Consider the following 22,257-nt stretch of genomic DNA (forward strand, 5'->3'; position numbering starts at 1 on the left):
CCAGATTCCTGCCTTGAGTTCCTGCACTGATTTTTCCTGCAAGCTGTAGGAATAAGGGAACCTGGTCCTCCTCAAGTTGCTTTTGGTCATTGGTGTTTATCACAGTATCTCAGCAATAGAAACCCTAGCTAAGACAGTAGCCTACCAGCCTGGCTTTTAACTTTTCAATCCTCCTGCGTCGGCCTCCCAAATGCAAAAGATTACCAGCATGGTAAAAAAAAAAAAATCAAGCACACACAAAAATATTAATCAAGGATCTAACACAGTATGCATCTTATCTCTGTGGAGTAATTTATAAAACGTTAGGGATAGACACCAAAAAAGTTCTTAAATAAATCCATACCCTAGTTATAAGAATCAAAATTATAGATAACCAAATCCTTCCTAACTCCAATCAATACTCCAGTACTTTAAGTGGGGGTTGTAGCTACTATCATTATTGTTGTTATTCCTGAAATTGATAAGTTATTTCTTGTTTTGTTTTGTTTTGTTTTTCAAATAGGGACTCTATGTAGCCCAGGGATCCACCATCTGCCTCCTAAGTACCACCACGTAAAGGTGTATGCCACCATGCTGGGACCTGCTGTTTCTAAAATGTCTTCAGAAATACAAAAAGCCAGATATAACCAAGATAACTCTGAAAAAGAACAAGGACTTGTCCAACATACGTCAAATTATAGTGATTAATAAATTATGGAACCGCTGTTAGGGGTCTAGGGACACTCAAAGATTCACCATGGCCATAAATAAATTTTAATAGGTACTGGTGCCCAAGAGCACTCCCGAGACACAGACCCTAGCAGCATCTGCCAAAGGTTTATGAAGGCAAAACCACAAAATTACATGTATTCTGTCTACATGTAGACAGGCTCTAGTTTTAACATATATGTCTTATAGCTGCTCTAGTAATCTTTTAAACAGAGTAAACAGGTTTAATTATAAAACAAAAATAACAGTCTTATGACCTACTATCTTTCTAAAACAACAAATTTTACAAGATCAACTGATTTAAAAATAGCCCTCAACATTGGGGGTGGGGGGCGTGGGCTGCTAGGGTACAGCCTATACAAGTTAGGGGCTTACATGTTACAGTCTTCTTCTTTTATTTCTGGTCCCTCAAGCATACTTTACATGTAATGTTAACCATCACATTGGTAAGCAGACCAAGAAGAAAGTTTTAACAGTAAATGTAGCTGAAACCAGTTACATGAAGACTAAAGCTTAATAATACTCCTCACTTTGAAGCACATTGAGAGTAAGTGTGATGTGTAAATGGATAAGCTTCTGGATCTGTGAGGGTTGGAGTTGCTGTGGTTGGGGTTTTTGCTTTGAATTGGTTTGGTTTTTGAAACAGTCTTGGAGTAGCCAGGCTGGTTTTGAACTCTTGATCTTTTGTAGGTATTTCCAAGCTCGGATAATTATTTATAGCTTAATATAAGTAACTTCATGATCCTGGAGAATCTGGCTTCCAAGTCAAAACAGGCAGTAATTGCCCAGGAAGAGTGGGGTTGTGGCAGAAGGAGCCAAAACTGAGGGCCTGACTGAGCTACACAGCCAGGCAGCTAGCTCAAATTCAGCAGCTTAACAAGAAAAGCGCTCATCAGTAAAGCACTGTTTAGTGTCTGGAATGCACTAACATTAACAACCTCTGTCCAGCACAGCACTCTATAAAAAGGATGAAAACAAAAATGAAGATAATATTTTTCAGTGCATGCAACTGCTTAGGACTCAACATACAGAAATTAGACTAGAATGGTTTCTAAAGAAAAGTACATAACAATAAAAATCGAGCAAAAAGACTGACAGTCTTATAGCTGACAACAGTCAAATGCTGGTGCTGTGTGGAGCAACGAGCCTTGGGTTCTCGGAGGCTTTGTGAACAATGGCGGCTCTTACTTTCATTGAAGGTTTTCTGTAAATTCACACCTCTAAGTCTCCTCTACAGAGATAAACTCAGGCACAGAACATGCTGCATTCCCCTGCCCTCTGCTTCTATCTACTGAGGTACAGTCACAGCCCTAAAAATATCATAAAATTTTCTCAAAGATCTCTTTTTAGATAATATATCTATAAATGAGATTCATTACAAATCCTAGGTTATATATTTTATACACCAAAGTAAAAATTTTAGTTAATTATAACTTTATATACCTTACACACACACACACACACACATATATATATGTCGAGGGTATATATTTATATATAATGAGTTCTGTAAATCACTAGTGTATAGTTATTGTTTTACTATTAAATAATACATGTATTTCCACCAGTACAAATATTCCTAGTTCATCAAGTCTTTAAACTGAATTTCCAACCAATTGCTATTTCCTAATAAACACTTGGTGCTAGAGACACAGCTCAGCAGCTAAGAGTATTTCCTGCTTCAGAGGACCCAGGTTTGCTTCTAAACACCCATGTGGTGGCTCACAACTGTCCATAACTCATCCCAGGGTATCCTGGCCCCCAGGGGTACCAGGCACATGTGGTACACGTACTTACATGCACACAAAACACTCATCTCCATGAAAGTAAATGTATCCTTCTTTATGTTATGCTTTAAGGCTCAGCTACAGTGCAGTGCACAGAGCTTTCCTGGCAGGCATTTGCGCCCGGGTTAGATCCTCACTACAGAAAGTGGCAGAGGCCTAAGGAGAAGAGAGAAAAAGAGAAAATGCTTAAAGTCAGGTATGATGGGTGGTACATACCTGTAATCCCAGCACTTAGGAGGGAGACTGAGCCACAAGGGAGGCTGCAAGTTTGAGGCTAGCCTGGGCTACACAGTGAGCACCATACATCATCCAAGGCTACATAGCAAGACCCTGTCTCAAACTGTTGTCATTTTAATGCTATAGTCACAAAACCAAGAGGGTGGTTCTGTGTAGATAGAACCCTTGCCTGGCATTCTCAGGGTCCCAGACTCAGTTCCCAGCACACAGAAGAAAAAAGTGGAGGGAGAGGAGGGAAGGATAGGGGAAGGGAGTGGAGGGGAGAGGAGAAGCAAAGAGAAGAGAAAAAAAGAAAAATGGAAAAAACAAAAAAAAACATAGTTTCATATTACATGGATAAACAAGCATTTCTATCAGCTAACAATAGATTTAAACAAGAAGTAAACAGACATTTCAAAATGAGATTTTAGCTTTAAATTTATCTTTGAAGATACCATTTATGTTATCAATTTTATCCTAATAAATATAACAAGTCTGTGTCTTTCACAGTGAAGTGAAAGTAATTGGTGACCAGAAATCTTCCTGATAAATTGAAGTTTTCCAGATAAAGTAAAATTTAAAAAATTACTATCAAGAAAGTCAATATTTCTTAAAACTGTCATAATTTGCAATTTTATTAAACAAAAATTTGGAAACAAGTTTTGCTGATAGTTTACCTTAAGACATATTTTTGATTCCCTTGATGTTCTTTGGGGTTACTAACAGCTGGATTCGTGAATCATGATCTGAACTGAATGACATTAGCCTGTAAATCAGCATGTTACAAATTAGTGCACCCCTAACACCCATGTGGCTACATCTGAAGACAGGGTCTCTAAAGAGATAATTAATATTAAACAAGGTCATACTGTTGGTTTCTTTGCTAATCAACTGGGGCCCTTATAACAAGTGGAAGAGACAGGAGGAATGTGGAGTTAAAAGCACTTGTAGAGGGCATGTGGTGGCCTTCAAGGCGGGGAAGAGCGAGCAACAACAGGCAAGCTTGTTGGCACCTTTCTCCCAATCCTCCAGTCTCCTAGATGCCCATGGCACAGGATGCTAATTTACCCAAAGCATTTTTTTAAAAGGTACCTTTTCCTTTTCCTTCCCCACCACAGCTCTATAGTGTGCAGTCTTCACTCACTGAGATCCTGTATAATTCTGGTTTTTCTCTCAATTTCATCATTATTGTAGCCATACTTGCACACTGATGTAGGGCGGTTTTATTATTCTTTAATAAAATAGATTTTCTGTGGATCAGAGTTTGGTAAGTTATAAATCCCTTTGTCCTCCTTAGCTGTGTTTCTGAATTAGTCAGCTTGGGCTGCCACAAAATGTTGTAGACTCAGTGGCTTAAACAGTGGCCTTTATTTTCTCACAGAGCTGGAGGCTGGAGTCCCACATCAAGGCACCAGCCAATTCAGCTTCTTACGAGGATTTTCTTTCTGGCTTGCAAATGACTATCTTGTCCTCGCATGGCCTTTCCTTGGTGACGGTGTGATGAGAACAAGCTTTCTTTGCCCTTATGGCAACACTTGATTCAACAGTTCAGAACTCTGCCTTTACAGCCTCAATCAAGCTTCAGTATTTATCGAGCCCCCCCCCCCCCCCCCCCCCCCCCCCCCCCCCCCCCCCCCCCCCCGTCTCAAAACACGACGCACACTTCATAAGGGGTTTAACTTCCACTGTTTAGGGAACATAAGCATTGTCTCTACGCGTAGCAAAGCACCTTTATAGTTAGAGTTCCCAAACTACCAAAAAGCAACAAAGCCCACTGAGTATACAAACGTTCTGATAAAATGCTGCTGCTTCCATCTCAAACCTCCTACCTCAGTCTTCCAAGCACTGGGATTACAGGCATGTTCGATCATGTCTATTAATTTTTTAATGTTCGTTTCATTAATAAGTCAATGACAAATGGCTCTTTTTTCTTTTTTTTCTTTTCCTTAAAGACAGCATCTATGTAGCCTTGGCCAGTCTGGAACTCACCATGCAGACCAGGCTGATCTCAAACTCAAAAAAATCTACCTGCCTCTGCTGTGATTAAAGGTGTGTGCCACCGCCCAGCACAGACAGCACTAATGAAATGCTTCTCTTACTTGGTAAGAGAAAACCAAATCTGTGGCGTGTGGGCATACATCAAGGCAGAATGTTGTATACATAATAAATAAATAAATATTTTTAAAAAACAAATCTGAACCACAGGAATGATCCTGTGCAAAGGGGCAGAGACTGTATATGCCCAAAGGACTGGCCATGATCCTACAAAAACAGGGTCCTTGGTCACCCCCAATCTGGCAAGTAATGTAGGGACAGAATGGGTGTTACTGAGTGGTCTTTTCCTTTTGACTTAGCTTACATATGGCCACACAGTCGTCTGTGATCTGTGCTTTGTTACACTGTTTTTACCACAGTGCATCTAAAAGACAGGTGCCTTAAGGGGGGTCATTAAATTAGCATTCACAACTGAGGTCTACTCCCAAGCCGTTAGACTGGAGAAGTCTTTCTTTCTTCTATCAACAGATTCTATCAATAAAGGCCACAAAGCTAAGTGAGTAGGAGGCATTTACTTTTTTAATTACCGTGGTTTCCCTAATCTATCCCCTTTACCCCCTCAACTTGGCCGCCAGATTAATCTTCACAGAACTCCATGACTTCACTAATGAAAATGATTCCCTTGGCCTATAAATCAAAGTACAAACTGCTAAATTTAACATTCAAGCAAGCCTCCAAATCCTGAGGCGTTAGCCTCCGAGGGTTCAGCCGCTAATGGAGCAAACATCACTTTCTAGGTGTCTGTATTGGACATGAGCAGAGTTTCCCTATCACCTTTCCCTGACCAATACAGAATAATTACTATGTATATATCATCTACACTGTGCTCGGTATTATAATTAATGTAGAAATGATTGAAAGCCTACAGGAGAATGCGTAGCATACATGATCACCGTTTCCTCTGAAGGACTGACTGGACATGTGCAGACTGAGGTAAGGGACAGGTGTCCTAAAACCAGTGTTTCCTGGATACCGAGAAACAACGGTGCCTCTATATTCCAAGTCCACCTTATCTTTAATTTTTAGCTCCAGAACCTGACACTTGACAATCTCTCCTACCTCTCTCACCTTCACTCGCCATCCAAAGCCTTTCCATTCTTTTTTCTCTTCCATAGTCATTCTCTGATGACATCACATCTCTGATGACATCATATCTCTGGTGACTGGTTTTTTTCAGTCAACAACTATGCATTATTGATCCAGAAACTCAAAAAGCTTCTCAATTTCTTTAGCCACTGTTGCCCAGGACTCAGACTGAATTATTACTTATTGGCCACGTTTATCATTATTTGTGGGAAAGGTTCTGAAATTGGCTGATTCTTGGGTGCAGTGTTAATTGAACTGCAGGTGATTAGCTTAGAAACCCAAATCACACATCTTTCAGAACCACTGAAGCACACAGCAAATGGGTTAAACAACTTTATGTTAATTAATGTTAATTTGTTTTATTTATAAACTTGTGAATTACTTACACTTTTGTGCCTTTCTTGGAGACAATCAAGAAAAGAAAGAACTTGACACCCTTGGGATATTTTGTTCAGTTGCCGGACATTCTAACTTAGCTATAATTCGCTGGACAAACATTGATGTGTCCGATCTATTACGGTAGGGCTTAATACCAGTTGTCTCCCAACAGCATCACTGTTAAACATGCACAGAACTCATGCCAGTAACTACGTGAGGTGTGAAATAACGACTGTAGCATGCCTACATTCAAGTAGTTGCTGTTTCAATGGGATGAAGGGAGTTCTGCGACCAAGGCAATTTCAAAGCACAACCGCCAGAGGAAAACAGGATAATGCCCAAACTATACAGTTGTGAACAGATGTGAAATACATCTGTATGGCCATGGTTGGGGGTGTCCTTGGGGTGGCCCACCGTCTGGATTCAGTCTTGCCTCCCGTCTTCACTTCAGCCAGTACAAAAAAAAAGTTTATTCCTCCAGCTGGTGTAGAGTTCCAGCCCACAGTGGCGAGGCGATGCTCCCACCAGCAGAACGACGCCTGGCAGCCTGCTCAGGGCTCAAGAACTGCCGTGGAAGTATCAGCAACTGCAACAACCGTTACTGCTGCTCCCCGAACTCACCAGCGCACGTCCAGAGCCCCACCGAGGTCGCCCCTCCACCGAGATCAGCAAGGCTGAGCAGCCCGTTCTCAAGCACCTGGGCTTGGGGGGTCCTCGGCGAGGGCCCGCGAAGACAGCACCGGGCTGGAGGCCTCGAGGAGTCACCGGCAGGGAGGGGTCCGCCGCGCGCGAGGCCCGGGAGGCGAGGGGCGGGCGGGGCACGCGGGCGGGCGGGGCCGCGCGTGCGCAGTGGCCGCGCGGCCGGCACGCGGCGCGGCGCTCCCCGCTTAAATGAGCCGGGGCTCCCGGCGCGCGCCACTTCAAGGGAGCCCGCCGCGGGAGCGGGCGCCGCCAGCTTTCCTCGGCGCGGCGGGAGGCGGCGGCCGTCGGGGAGCAGGCGCGGCGGGCTGAGGCGCTGCGCCCGCTGCAGGGAGGCGGCGGCGTCCGGCGATGGGGACCGAGCGGAGGCTTCGCGCCGGGCCGTGACCGCCGCCGCCGCCCCGGGCGCTCTCGGAGCGCCGACGCTGAGGACCATGGCCCTGGAGCAGCTCTGCGCGGTCCTCAAAGGTAAGCGCGGGCGCGGACGGCGCCCCCTGCGGGCCAGGCCGCGCTCCGCTCTGCCGCCGCCGCCGCCGCCTTCGCGCCCTTTGTCTGGCCCAGGCCGCCTGCCCGCCGCCGCCGCGAGCTAGCCCTAGGGGGGAGCGGAGGCCGGGGGACGCCGGCGACTGCGCTCGCGTCCCGGACCATTCCACGCCGCGCTTCGCAAAGTGTGAGAGCGAAGGCCGGCGGTCCCCGGTCGCCACCGCAGAAAGTCATTCCGCACAGACCCCAAAAGCCCCGACTCGGACGCGCAGGAGAGGCTTCCGAGAAGCCCCGCGACGCCCGCGCCTCCCGCGGGTCCCACCTGCTGCGGCCGGGAGGCTGCGACACCACTGCGGGCTCCGGCTGCGCGCGGCCGCCCTGCCCGCGACCCGCACCCCGCACCCCGCACCCCGTGCCGCCTTCCCGGGAGGGATCGCAGGGTCCTGCTGCCCAGTCTTGTGCGAGGAGGAAGCCGGTCATCAGCGGCCGGCCGACCGCACAAAGCTCGGAAAGCCACTTTACGGCTGCCTCGTCGCCGAGGTGTTATGTCAGCTAAATATTTCTAGATCGTTTACATTGAAGGCAAAGTTTATTCTGAAACTCGTCCTGGATTGATCCTTTTATAAATCTCCGGGAAAAGCACCGCCATTCACTAACTGACTCCCTTTTCCCTTAATGATTTAATTGCAAATGGAATGTCTGACTGCTTTATTTTAAAATCTCTCTTCATATTGAGAGAGACGTTAAGACAGTGACAATATGGGCATGTATAGTTTTAGCACTGAATATTTGCACAATTACAAATGTTGGTGTTTCTCACGTCCATGTTATCACCGTATTTTCAATTTTTGTTTTTATTAGAAAGTTCAATAGAACTTTTCGTTGTTGTTGAACTAATGACGGTTTAGACAAACTTCATAACTGGACAGATATTCATAAATTCGTAATTGACGTTACAGCCATTGAATTTAAATATTTACCTACCAAGCTATATGCATCAATACTTGTATATTCAAATTGTGCCAGGATAACCAATAACCTTCTAGCCAGTAAATATTTCGGTTATTCCATAAATTCTTAGTGATTCCGTTAGTACATAAAAACAAATCCAAAATTCTGTCGTTACTTGTAACTCCTGATTGATGCAGTCATTGCCTTGGAAATGAACATTTTGTTTCACTCTTTGGTAATAAACGAGCCACATGCACAGCTGGATTTCTGCTGCGTTAGGGGAATTTTCTTCATTCTAATCGTGAACCCAGCATGTTAGTGTTGCAGCATCGTAATGACAAGTCCATTTGAGTCCTTCCGCGAGAAATCACTTGGATCTCCTACGCAGCTTTACCTGCAAAACTGGACTGGATTGGGCAATCTCCATGGGTACTCAAGGAATTGCAGCGTTCCTGCCTGTCTCTTTTCAGTGGGTACACACTGCCCTCTCTGGCCAACGCGGATTGTTGCGCCTATCCGGAAAAGATTCCTTCCCTGATGGCTGAGCTCCAGTGAAAACAGTGTAGTATCTGGCTTTTATTATTTTTTTTCAAATATTATTCAACCTGAACTATTTTTACATGGCAGAAGTATTTTTACAGCTCTAGATAATTGTGCTGTTGTGGGCTTACTAGAGAGAGTGCAGGCTATTTTTAGTTCTTCTATACTATGCCTTGTAAGCATTAGAATTTGGTTTGGAAAGACTAAAAGAAAATATGTTAACAAAATTTGAACCTGAGAAGATAATCTGGAGGCTGAAAGAAAAAGGGAGGGCTTGGGCTTTACTGCACACATTGAGTCATTTGCTTTTTAAATCAAATGCATGTATTTCCTACATAAATAATACTAAAAATGTGCTTTAAGACAACTACTCTTTTCCAGTGCTACTATTTCCTTGGGTACCAAGGCATGAACAAGCATCCCTTAAGTGTCTTAGAAGTGAGTTTTATCCACAATAAGAGGTCCTTCTCTGAAGTAGCCATTTAACACTTGTATAATTAGAGATGCTACAAGATCAAATCCTTGTTTTAGAATATAATGGTCAGTTTCCGGTTAAATATCAGAAACAAGTGTAAAGTTATGCATAGAAAGTGATGTATTAAATTACAGTGATTTATTTGTGTGTGTGCACATGAGTGTGTGCGGGCATATATGACAGCATGCATGTGGAAGTCAGAACGTGTGGGAGGTCGCTCTTGGGGATTGAACTCAGATTGTCAAGCTTGGCAGCAGCTTTACAAACAGACATCTTGCCAGCCGCTGGTTTTACTTTTTAAAGATACCATTATTCTTTCTCTATTTTGCAGCAGTTAGGACAAAAGAATTATTTGGCTATTTGAGCCTTCCCAATATCAGTGAAAGTGAATACTTCACTTGTGTTATTAACTCCTTAGGGTATTACAGAATTTGAGTCAACCTTCTGTCCACGGTAGCTAGGCATGATAATCCTATGAAAATCTGTTGAGGTTTTGAAATCCTGTTAGAGCTATTGATATTCGAAGCTGTATAATCTGAGGTTAAGTTTATGACATAATGGAGCTTAAGGACTCTTAGTTACATGCATTTAAAGGCCTGTCGGAACTGAGTATTGCCTTCTGTTCTTTCATCTTAACCCTCATCCAGGAAAGGTTCAGGGGTACTATCCCTTTAACAGCAAAGCCTCTTTTTAATACAGCCTTTTTAAAATGTGACCACCACCTACGCGCGCGCGCGCGCACACACAGCTTGGAATAAATTGCTTAATTATCAATTGAAATTTCTTATTAAACAATGGCTTTATTATAATAAATGTTGAACTAGAAGCCAATTTACATTTTAAAACAGTGTTCCTTAAGAGGGGAGAGTGTGTGCATTACAAAGCAAGTTTAAATCAAAGCTGCTTTCAGTCCTTTGGGAATACGATAGGAAAATGATAGACTCCAAATTTCATACCCAGTTTTCAAACAATATTTTAAATTTTAGAGGCTCTACCTGTTCAGCATAATCTATCTTTCTATTTATTCTTCAGAATAATTACTGATGTTTTAAATGAATTTCTGGAATTGAGTTAAAAAGGAGGCTCTTAAGAGTTGATTTAACCAGGATTCCTGAACTTTCCTTAATGGCAGGAGCCCTTCAGAGGCATTCTACCAACAAAACCCAGAGCAGCACTTAAGAGGAGCATTGCTGTAGTTGTGGTTCCGAAACCACCCACCTTTCAACATGTTAGCGTGTTTCTTACAAAATAACATAGTGCCATATGCTAATCAGAAAGTTTAATTGTGTCCTGGTTAAGGTTGGTTGGGTCACATATGCATAGAGTAATATATTAGAAATTACAACACTAGAAGATAGCAGTTATTCTTTCAGGTCTGACTTGAGCACATGAAAATTTGACGACAGTTGCTATGGATGTGGAAAGTCGACTCCTTTCATCAAGGTGTAGCAGACAAACCTGCGCTCAGAGCACTCACTCGCCGCATGTGTCCCTTGTGCAGGAAGGAGCAAGCACTTCTGCCGCAGTCACTTTCTTAGAAATGAGCCTGGCCAGGGGATCAGCATCTGCAGGCTGCAGTGATGTCATGTTCACCAACCGCCTTCATCCGCCGCCAGTAATAGAGGAGATTTAAGTTTGGGTATTTTTTGTGCTTTGAAATACAGTTGGTCAAAAAAAAAAAAAGCCATTATGCTGTCGTCTCTTGTCAGATTTAACAAACCTTATATTTACTGTTTAGATGCTTACCACAGGAATACCTGGAAAGAGACATGTTTAATTGCTAGCAAAGATAAGTTGAGCCAAGTTGATAAACAAGAGTAGTGTCTGGTATCTGCATAAAAAAAAAAAGTCTGTTCTTTCCATATTCTCCCTGATCCTGATTTATGATCAGATAAAGAGCTAGGCTGTATATGTGCTACTTTTTAAGTGAGATGTGAGTTTGCCAGTAAGTACAGCTCTCTCAGTACTGTGTGCAGTCAGATCCCTGCTTAGTCACTTCATGCCTTCCTCTAATCTGTATGGAGTGCTGTTACCTGCCAGGTCAGTCTAAGCAGTGAAGATCTGTCAGTGAACCAGACAAACATGGCTCTTTAGTAAGAAGAAACTAAATAAGCATACATACACACATGACAAATACTGGATATTATAAATAATACTGACAGTGGAGAAAGATGATAAAGAAAACAGATTGAAGAAGCTTCACAAAATCAGAAAGAAGGAAGGAATCAGCCCTGCAGAGACTGATTCTAGAATATAACATGGGTTAGTCCCTAAGACAAGAACTATTTGGCATTGAAGTAATGGGAGAGCAATCAGAAGAAATGCTAAGGTTCCAGATCCCACTGTACCTCAAAAGAGTATGGCTGGTGGATTTATTTTACATGTAATGGACATCTTTTTGGAAGATCTAGTGAAATGCTATGATGTGATCTAAATTATACTTTGAAAAGATAGCTGTAGCACAACTTTTGATTTTCACCAAATAGCCATTACTTTTCTTTATTAATTCTTTGAATTTTAGTAAAAAAAAAAAGTTACAATAAAAATTGTTCCCAGTCTCTCTTGAGGTTAGATATGGTTGCATCATTTTGTCCTATATAAATATAAAATTATATGTACATCTTAAGGAAACTGTTACTTTTTATTTATAATAAACTTGTTTTAAAATAATTTTAGATTCTGGGAAAGTTTTGTTTTAGTTTGTGTTTGTTTTAAGGGGAAGGGAATAGCCTATGCCATGTCTTCCTGCATGCAGAGTATTATACAGTCATGGTAAATATGGAAAGTTGTAATGGCTGGTAACCTAATATTCACATTGAGTCATGAGATGACTTTGGGAACAGAAAGCCTAACTGAATAATAAGACAGAACAGTTTTGGCTCTCTGATAACAATCTGCACTTTGCTTTGACTGCTTACCTCTAATTTGTTTGTCATATATCAGAAGTTTGATAGTATCCTGTTTAAACTGCTCATTTTGGTATTTCTGCTACATAGTCCGGTCCTAATGCTAGCATACGAATGCACAAATTGAAAGGTAGCAAAGTCAGATTGGTAGAGAGCTAGTAAATAGTCCCAGAAATGAAAATGAGGATTCTGTCAAGTAAAGTTAATCTGGAAGAAGTTCTTAGAAGGAGGAGGTTTTAGATACTGTAGAGATGATTTTCTAGATGAAAACAAGATGCCTAACAAGTGTGGATAATGAGAAACATTGAGAAATGTTTGTAGGGCCTTAAGAAAACAGCAAAGCAATTCTCCTGATCAACATTACAAGAACCAGTCAATCCACCTCCTGCTCCATCTGTTATTGACCCAAACTTGTCTCTTTCAGTATCAAGAAAGAGAAAAGACCCTTTCTCTTTCTTTCCTATTGCAGGGACCTCACAGTATGTATGGCCCCAGGTCCAGTAGCACCAGCATCAGGAAAATGCACAAATGCTTGAATCCTGCTCTAGACCTCGAGACAGCTGAGAGTAAACCCCATTCACCCACCACTCTCTCATCCGATAACCCCGGATTATTATTGTGACTGGTGCACAATGAACTTTGAAAAAATACTCTAATTCCTTTCTCAAACCTGAAATAGAATTGCAAGGTCAGGCCTGCACATATTTTTGTATATATTTTTTATTGTTTTTATTGAGCTATATATTTTTCTCTGTTCCTCTTCTTTCCCCCTTCCTTCCCCCTCTCCCCTTCTACGCTTTCCTATGATCCCTACGCTCCCAATTTACTCAGAAGATCTTGTCTTTTTCTACTTCCCATGTAGATTAGATCCATATACGTCTCTCCTAGGGTCCTCTTCATTATCTAGGTTCTCTGGGATTGTGAATTGTAGGCTGGTTTTCCTTTGCTTTGGTTGTTTGTTTGGTTGGTTGGTTGGTTTGGTTTGGTTTGGTTTGGTTTGGTTTGGTTTGGTTTGGTGAGACAAGGTTTCTCTAGCTTTGGGGCCTGTCCTGGAACTAGCTCTTGTAGACCAGGCTGGCACTGAGCTCACAGAGATCGCCTGCCTCTGCCTCCTGAGTGCTAGGATTAAAGGTGTGTGCCAACCCTGCCCTGCTCTTTGCTCTATTTCTAAAAGCCACTTATGAGTGAGTACATATTACATTTGTCTTTCTGGTTCTGGGTTACTTTACTCAATGTGATGTTTTCTAGGTCCATACATTTGCCCACAAATTTTAAGATGTCATTATTTTTTTCTCTGTGTAGTACTCCATTGTACAAATGTACCACATCTTTATCCATTCTTTGGTCAAGGAGCACTAAGGTCATTTCTAGTTTCTGGCTATGACAAAGAATTCTGCCATGAATATAGCTGAACACATGTCCTTGTGTGGTATGATTGAGTATCCTTTGGGTATATACCAAAAGTGGTATTGCTGGGTCGTGAGGAAGGTTGTTTCCTAATTTTCTGAAGAATTGTCATACTGATTTCCAAAGCAATTGTACCAGTTTGCACTCCCACCAGCAATGAAGGACTGTTCAGACCTGCCTACTTTTTAAACCATAGTACATTACCAGATGTAACATCCATAAAGTTGTGCCACTTTCCAATCCAGTGGCAAAATGTGAATATTCCCTTTCTAATAGCCTTAGCAACACTTGGGTGAACTTACTAAAAAGATAATTATTCTAAAAGCATCCCAATTATTCTAGTTAGTAGGCTAACTGAACTGAAATTAAAGTAGGTCTGGTAGCCATCTGTTGGCATGTATAGGGTGCTCATTTTTATTCTGTTCTTAGAGAAACCACAATTTTTTTTTTTAATTTTTTGGTCCTTGCCTGGATATATTCCTATTTCAACTGTCAAGATAAGTAACTCCAGGACTGGAGAAATGGCTCAGTGGTTGAAAGCACTTGTTCTTACAGAGGACTTGGCTCCATTTCCCAGCACCCATACGGTAGCTCACAAACATCCATTTCCAGGGTATCTGATGAGGAGACCAAGCACACATGGGTACACATACATGCATGAAAGCAAAATACACATAAAATAAATAATTTTTTAAAAAAGATAAATAATCCCTAAAGTAAGTCTCATCTTTGCTTACTGGGACTAGCCAGAGTTTAAATATCAGCCAGTCAAGCCCAGCACTTCCTCTGTGCTACCATTTATATAGCCTCATTTATATAGGACTAAAGCCAAAGCTTTGTCTTTATCAGCCAGCTCTTTGTTCTTTTAAATCTCATTTGGATTTTGTACCAAAGGCTGTTGTTTACTCAGTTTGCAAAACACTGAAATACAGCCTCCTTATAGGCTTAAGGTCTGTCTTAACAAATTTGTGTTGACATTCAGTGGTATGAGAATTGAGATCCAAAGGGCTCTTCCAGTTTTTGTAAAGTATTCTGAATCAACACATATGCAAGAACAAAAGGCACTTGAGTTTGTTTGTCTCCGTCGCTGTACCAAGCACACTGGCTAAGTCCCTTTTGTTTCATACATCCTGTGATTCATGTAGAGGTCTTGAGTTGCACGCAGAGACTTCTTCATTAGGTACACACAGAAGGGGTAAACCAGGGTTTAAGCTCTCTTCTGCCACTCCAGGTGTTTTTGTGACTAAGAGTCATATCCAAAAGAGTGATTGGTTAGGTCTCTGGACCTAGATAACCCACAGTGAGCTAAAACTCGTCTATTTGCATGCCTCATTAAAACAGATAAAATGCTAAAGTCACCCCTTTATTCCCGGCACTCAGGAGGCAGAAGCAGGCCAATCTCTGTGAGTTTAAGGCCAGCCTGGTCTCAGAGTGAGTTCCAGAACAGTGAAGGCTACACAAAGAAACCCTGTCTCCAAACAAAACAGGAAATAAAAATAAAGAAACACTAAATTTGGCCAAAGCGTTGGGAAGCATTTTAAAGCTGGTGCTTTAAAGCTTATTAACAGGTGTGAGATCCCACAGTCGCTTTTCACAGAACTTTAAACCAAAACTCAGCAAGTTTAATGAAGAAACAAACACCAACAAAGATAAAACTACATTTTCCCAGCCACCTACCCTCTACATCCCATCCCCCTTCATACATCTCCCATTCTCCAGGCTTCCCTTTAATTTCTTCCCCTAATTTCCCTACTCCTTTCTCCAGTCATTGAGAGTTTTCTTTAATTGAACCCTTTAAGATCCAAATAACTAGAAGTAGAAATATAATTGCTGACACTCTTTATACTAACTGGAATATTCAGCAATTCTAAGAAATTTTCTAGTCCTCCAAACTGATGGTTCTAAATTCCATGTTAATTTTATCACTTAATGTTTATAGGAAATGAACAGGCTCAGGAATGGAAGCTAGTTGCCTAGTGACAAAGTCCCTTAAAGATTTTAAGCTAGCTGAGTACCAGGGATTTGATAATTCACAGAGAGAGAAAGAGAGAGAGAGAGAGAGAGAGAGAGAGAGAGAGAGAGAGCAACTAAAAGTCTTTCTTAGTATCTCTTATTTCAACGAGAGAGAGAGAGAGAGAGAGAGAGAGAGAGAGAGAGAGAGAGAGAGAGAACGAGAATGCAACTAAAAGTCTTTCTTAGTATCTTAGTATAAGACCTTCCCAAAAAGCTAGCCCTGTACCCTTAGTCAGTTTAATATAGTAGAATGTACTTTTTGTCAAAACTTAGAAGCTACAGAATTGTGATGAGACTTGATCTTTGGCTAGATTCAGAATCTTTCAACGGCCTGGTTTGAACAAGCAACACAACACCCCCATGAAACATCCTCTTTTAGCCAACCAAAACTATTAAAAGGACAAGAAGCATAAAACCACTGAAGCCTTTTCCAGGAGAAAGTAAATCAAATTAAGGACTCTCCAGTTAAAACTACCCATGGCCTCCACATCTCAGTCAAAAGTCCTGGTTTTGTTTTTCTATTTGGGTTCTGTGAACTGACTGTTTTACAAGCAGTTGCTTCAAATACAAACAGTTAAACCCTGATAAAGCTACTTCATTCCAAATCTTCAAGCAAAACTAGAGACCGTCCTATGGTCATTTTTCTTATTTAAAACAACGAACTAGGCAAATTAAATATTAAAACTGAAGATGAACTAGTGCTGTGGATGTAAACCCAGGGACTGATGGGATGTCTGAGTGAGTACTGTGCTTGGGATAGTACTTGCAATATGAGGCACAGTGGACTATAGCTGTAATCTTCGCACTGGAACGGCAGAGACAGTAGAATCCCTGGGACTTGCTGGCCAGACAATCTAATCAAATTGATCAGCTCCAGATTCATTGAGAAACCTGTCCGCAAAAAGTAAGGTAGATAACTTGTCTGCTCATAAGCTGTTCCTCTGAAGGAAATGTTCCCTCCCTCAGCACCCAGTCTCTCAGTAAGAGGTGGGGCCTCATGAACCCTTTCCCATGCACTGTGAAGTAGTGATGGGCTCAGTCTTGTGCAAGTCGCCACAGATGTGGTTTCACAGGACTCTTTCCTGACCTTGGCCTCTTCTATTCTCTGAACCTCCTTTTCCATTGTTCCCTGAGCCTTGGAGCAGGTGATGTAGATGCCCTGTTTAGATGCAAACATTCCACAGTTGCTTTATTTTCCAGTTTGACCAGTTGTGAACCACTGCATTAATGAGTTGCTGTATTCATGACCATTCACTTCAAAACGAAGCTTCTCTGGTAAAGGCTGAGAGCAGTACTGAGCTATGAGTGTAAATATCAGTATTTAGAAGGTATTTTAACACAGAAACCCTACTCATGCTTTTACAAACAGCGTTAATTTACCTCAGTGGGTCAAAAAAAATAGAAAACATTATATTAAGAGGAGGTTTATTGGGAGAAGCAGGGTTTCGGCAATAGAGTACATGCAAGTGTGAGAGGGAGTAACAGGAGGGGTGAAAATGACCCAAAATTCAATTTAGGCACATGCGACATTGTCAAAGAACTATACACATGCACACACACACACACACACACACACACACATATGTGCATGCATGTGTGGGGGTGTCGTAGTATTAGCAGTCATTGAGGAAGACACCTGACATCAGCCTCTCTAGCTTACACATGCACATATACACACAAAAATAAAGTGTACTCCACACAGAAAAACCCTTAGGCACTATTGAGAGATAATTGGACCATAAGGTGTTAACTTTATCAGCAACTTGATATGTGTAATTATCACACATAGGGGATATTGAGAAAATAGTCCCTGTGGAGGAAGGAGGCCACTGGGGTTTGCCTTTGAGGGATGTATCTTGTCTTGGCCTCTTCCTCTGCTCTATCTGCTTCCTGGCTGCTGTGAGGTGAGCAGTTCTACTCTACCACACTCTTTCTACCTTTATATGCATTCTCAGTCCAGAAGCGATGGAGCAGTCTTCCTGTGGACTAAATCACTGAAACAGATATAATAATGAGCCAGAATAAATCTTACTTTGTTTCTCGGGTGTTTGTCATGGTCACGAAAAGCCTGGCTAGAGCAGCTAATCAGATCACTGTTTGCCATGGTGTTCTAGTTACTGTTCTACTTCTGTGAAAAGACACAATGACCAAGGCAACTTACAGAAGGAAGCGTTTAATCGGGTCCTCAACAGTTTCAGAGAGTTAGCTTGTGGTCATCGTGGTAGGGAGTGTGGCGGTAGGCACGCTGTTAGAGCAGTACATTCTGATCTACAGGCTCCAGGCAAGGGAGAGAGGAAGACTGAGCCTGGTGTGGGTTTAAACCTCACGGCCCACCTCCAGTGACATAACTCCACCAACAAAGGCCACACTTCCTAAACAGGACCACAAACTGGAAGCGGAACATTCAGATATATGAGCCTCAGACGGACGTTTTCCTTAAATACAGCACAGCAGATATTCTATTCCTTATTAACCTCCACACCCTCATGTCTTCCCCCAGAGTTCCAGGTTCCTTCAGATGGTTGAGATTGTTACCCAATCTGTGACAGTTTCCAAATCTCAACCTTTTCTTTCTAATAATGCTCTCTCCTGGAAATCACTCTGCTGCGTACTGATTGCTACAGCCCCTCCCCCATGCACCTTTTAGGGAGAAATTTTAGGGACACAAAATCAAGCTTTCTTCCCAAAGGGAGAAACGTATAATTAATCCCTGAGAAAGCCATGTTCTAATACTGCCACACCTGCCTACATTCCAGTAAATAGACCAAGAACCTTTGGGCTCACTCCAGTGCTAGTGTTGATCATACCCATTCAGTATCTCCAGGTAAAATCCAGGTGAATCCTAACAAATTTCTCCCCAGTGTTAAGCAATAGTCATTAAGTCTGTTGGTGGCATACAACTCATAGTAGATGATTTTACACATAAGAAATGTGTTCCCTCTACCTACTCTTAAGATATTTTTATCTTACTTGTCCACTAGCCTAATGGAAAAGGATGGAGATTTCTTCAAGATTTAATAGCTGTTAACAAAATCATTATTCCTTAACAGCCAGTGATTATTGACCTTCATACTTTGTTGTCCAATGTTTCCCCCTCAGCAGCCATTGGCTTCTATGGTGTTTTTTTTAGTACATCTAGTACATAGTCAGTACCTTTCTACTTTAACACAAAAGGATCAGCAGTCTACCTGGGAAGATAAGATGAAAACCCCACCTAATTCTTTTCGATAATTCAGGATGTCTTAGCTAATATATCTTTCTAATATTGTTCAATTTTTCTTCAGTATTAAAATAATCTATTTTTATATGCCTCATCCCAAGAAGCCTGTACTGAAAGCCTCCACTTTTCTCATAGCTTGTCCTCTAGAAGGTATAAGGACTCCAATTCTGTCAAACCCCTATCAAACTTGGGAGTTAGCTCTTGATGCATAAAGATCTGAATCTTATCCTTACTGCCCTCAAGACATCTAGCTTCTCTTCTTTCCTGCCCTGAAAGACAACTCCAGAAATTTTTAGAACTTACTACTTTTTTCCAGAACTGGCTACTAAATTTTTCTTTGGTGCTCTAATCTCTTTACAATTTACTGAAAAATTCCTGTCCTTACCATATTTAGTGGTTCTACAGTGGAAAACGATTCTTCGGGGATATCAGGAAGCAACTGACATTAGCTCTCACTCCAAGACACCCAGTTACATTCTCTCTTTCCTCATATTTATTTTTTTAAACTTTTTTTTAAAGTATTTATTTATTTATTATGTATACAACATTCTGTCTGTATCCTGCAGGCCAGAAGAGGGCACCAGACCTCATTACAGATGGTTGTGAGCCACCATGTGGTTGCTGGGAATTGAACTCAGGACCTTTGGAAGTGCAGGCAGTGCTCTTAACCGCTGAGCCATCTCTCCAGCCCCCCTTTCCTCATATTTATGTATGAGAAAGGAAGGCACTAAGAATCCTACCTCAGATCTAGGAAGGTAAAACAGACCATTGGATCAGTACAGACAGCAGCTAGACCTACTGGTCCAAAGACTGTGTTCCTGTCTATATAAGGTTACTACCTCACTGAACAGTTTCATAGGATCTTCTTTCATCTGTATCCCTCCCTCTGTTGAAGCTATTTTCAACTCTCACTATACCGAATGCTAACTAGCTAATTAATGCTGGCTGCTAACTCAGCTAGCAGCTCGCCTAGGAAAGTCTTTTCCTCCTCACCTCATCTCACTCTCACTTGTTAGACGTGCTGGGTTCTGCTGTTCTGTTTCCTCTCCCAGGCTGTGCTGTCCCTCCTGACTTTGCACTAACAACGTGACTTCTCCATGACTAGATGAACAAGAAACTCTTTTGTGGAGTACATGCTACAATAATTAGTTTGTAAAAGATTTTTATCTCAGATGATCCAGTAGTCATTATCAAATCAGATTTGCTATAGTTTCCTTTGACAAGATTATAGAATCCAGAACCTTTGCTAAGGCTACAGCTCCAGTCACTGATTATAGAAACATTTATACAGACAGTAGATACATCAAGGGTCACATGTGTTCTGGGTCTACTCTAGAAGCCCAGAAGACGTTTACTTCCTTAGGACTACCAGTGACAGTAAGGACTATATCTTTGCCCCCTCATGTCACTCAGGTTCCAAGAGTTCAAATAAAAGCTCTCTTTTAAGAAGCAAGCATATTAATGTCATAGCCTATATAAGCTGTCCTGTGTCCTCCTCGACCTTAGGTTTGTGCAACCAACTAATAAAGGATTTTCTGCATGACCAGGAGTGGGGAATGGTTGGGAATGGGGGTTGACAGGAGCATTATTTGATTTAAAAGAGATATCTTTGGACGGGTCTGAACTGGCATCCCATCCTGCACAAATTTTTTCCTTTGTGTCTTGACTTCCTAGAATATTGGCAAAATGGTCAAATAGGAAAAGGAATATTATCGAAAGCCCTCACTCATCACTGCTTATGAGATTATATTGACTGCAAATATATCCTTGGTACAACCCTGGAAAGCCAAATCATGCTTCCAGGGTCATCTCTCAACTGTCTAACAGTCATTGGAAGTCTGACAAGGTTTATTTGCTATACCACTTCACAGGATACTGGTATATAGTTGGCATGGTTTCATCTTGAGTTGAAGCTTTCCCTTACCACTAGTCTAGAACATGGAAAATATTTACCAGGAGGATGCCCTAAGAACTTTGTAGTGATGAAAGGATTCATTATACTAGACAGATTATTCCAGTTGTAAAATCAGCCCATCAGTATCTCCATTGTACTTAATATACCCAGTTGTCTAGATACATTGCACAGACCTTTGGAGAAATAAATACCTAGTTGGTAAGAATTTGTGAGATACTTAGTCTGTCATTATCCAAGGTTCCTTCCCTTAGTTTCCCTCAACCTTCCACTTCTATAGGAAGACATTTTTATTTCTTTTTGAGATCATTACTGGCTGAACAAAGCACTTAGCATCTAAGCATTCGATAAAGCACTTCACCAGCCTGTGCTTATTAGAGGATAAGTGCATTGCTACAAAGAGTTGCTTGACATCCTATAGTGCACTGCTACCTTTGTTAAAGATTCCTTCAACTGCATGCCCCCAGTATACAAAGCTCGCTCTTACAGCCTGAAGCCTGGAGCGTTTATTAGAAATGTACTACCTCAGCTTCCTTCTAGTCCCACTAAAGGGACTCTTTCAAGTACTATTAATTAACCTAGATCTTTCCTTCTATAGAAGCTTTTTTCAACCCGTGTACAGCTATGTAAATAGAGACTGTGTTCATTTCCCAACCACCCAGACCTGAATAATCACACAGAGACTATATTAATTACAACACTGTTTGGCCAATGATTCAGGCATATTCCTAGCTAGCTCTTACATCTTAAATTAACCCATTTTTATTAATCTATGTATTGACACAAGGCTGTGGCTTACTGGTAAGGTTCCACCTTCTTCTTAAGCAGCTACATGGCGTCTGTCTGTCTCCATCTTCTTTCCTCCTCTGTCTCTGCTTGGATTTTCTACCTTGCTATATTCTTCCCTGCCATAGACCAAAGAAGATTCTTTATTAACCAGTGGTAATAAAACATATTCACAACATGCAGAGGGGAACCCCACATCACAGCTAAATTAAAGGGTATGGCATAGGGGTTTGTTTTCTAGGGTTGTACCATTTACAAAGATTTCCTGACCCTCTCACTCTCAGCTAATGGACCTCAACTCCTGCCACTGGTATCAAAATCAAGTTAAAAAGAAAGCTTACATTCCAAAAGAAATAAAATGACATCTGAGGAATCATCTTCTCCCAAGAACCAGGACAAGGACAGCATAACTTCAAAATGAATTTGCATCTAGCTGAAAACTTACAGATTTTCTTTATGCTACTTCCCCATGAAGTAGTCCTTCATAGTTCTCTAACACCAATGTCTCTTTGTTAATCACATTGACATCCATTCCAATTCTTTAATCTTCTTGCTAACATTTTTCTCAAATTGTCTTCACTACCTATACTAGTTTGATCCACCATGAGATGAAATCATAAACAACCTCTAGCACA

The 22,257-nt window shown here is 41.6% G+C and overlaps 1 protein-coding gene across 2 annotated transcripts in view; it reads left to right on the top strand.

The window, feature by feature from the left end:
• The first annotated feature begins 7,103 nt into the window (after positions 1 to 7,103).
• The window catches only part of Neto2 (neuropilin and tolloid like 2), a 53,979-nt gene continuing 38,825 nt past the window's right edge, over positions 7,104 to 22,257 (top strand). For both annotated transcript variants that reach the window (XM_050120675.1, XM_050120676.1), the window contains exon 1: positions 7,104 to 7,397. In XM_050120675.1, the coding sequence (XP_049976632.1) occupies positions 7,364 to 7,397 (34 nt within the window). In that variant the 5' untranslated portion in view covers positions 7,104 to 7,363. The remainder of the gene's footprint in view (positions 7,398 to 22,257) is intronic.

This window comes from Alexandromys fortis, unplaced genomic scaffold, assembly GCF_014885135.2.
Source record: "Alexandromys fortis isolate MF-2015 unplaced genomic scaffold, M_Fortis_MF-2015_v1.1 scaffold_186, whole genome shotgun sequence".
Taxonomy (NCBI): domain Eukaryota; kingdom Metazoa; phylum Chordata; class Mammalia; order Rodentia; family Cricetidae; genus Alexandromys; species Alexandromys fortis.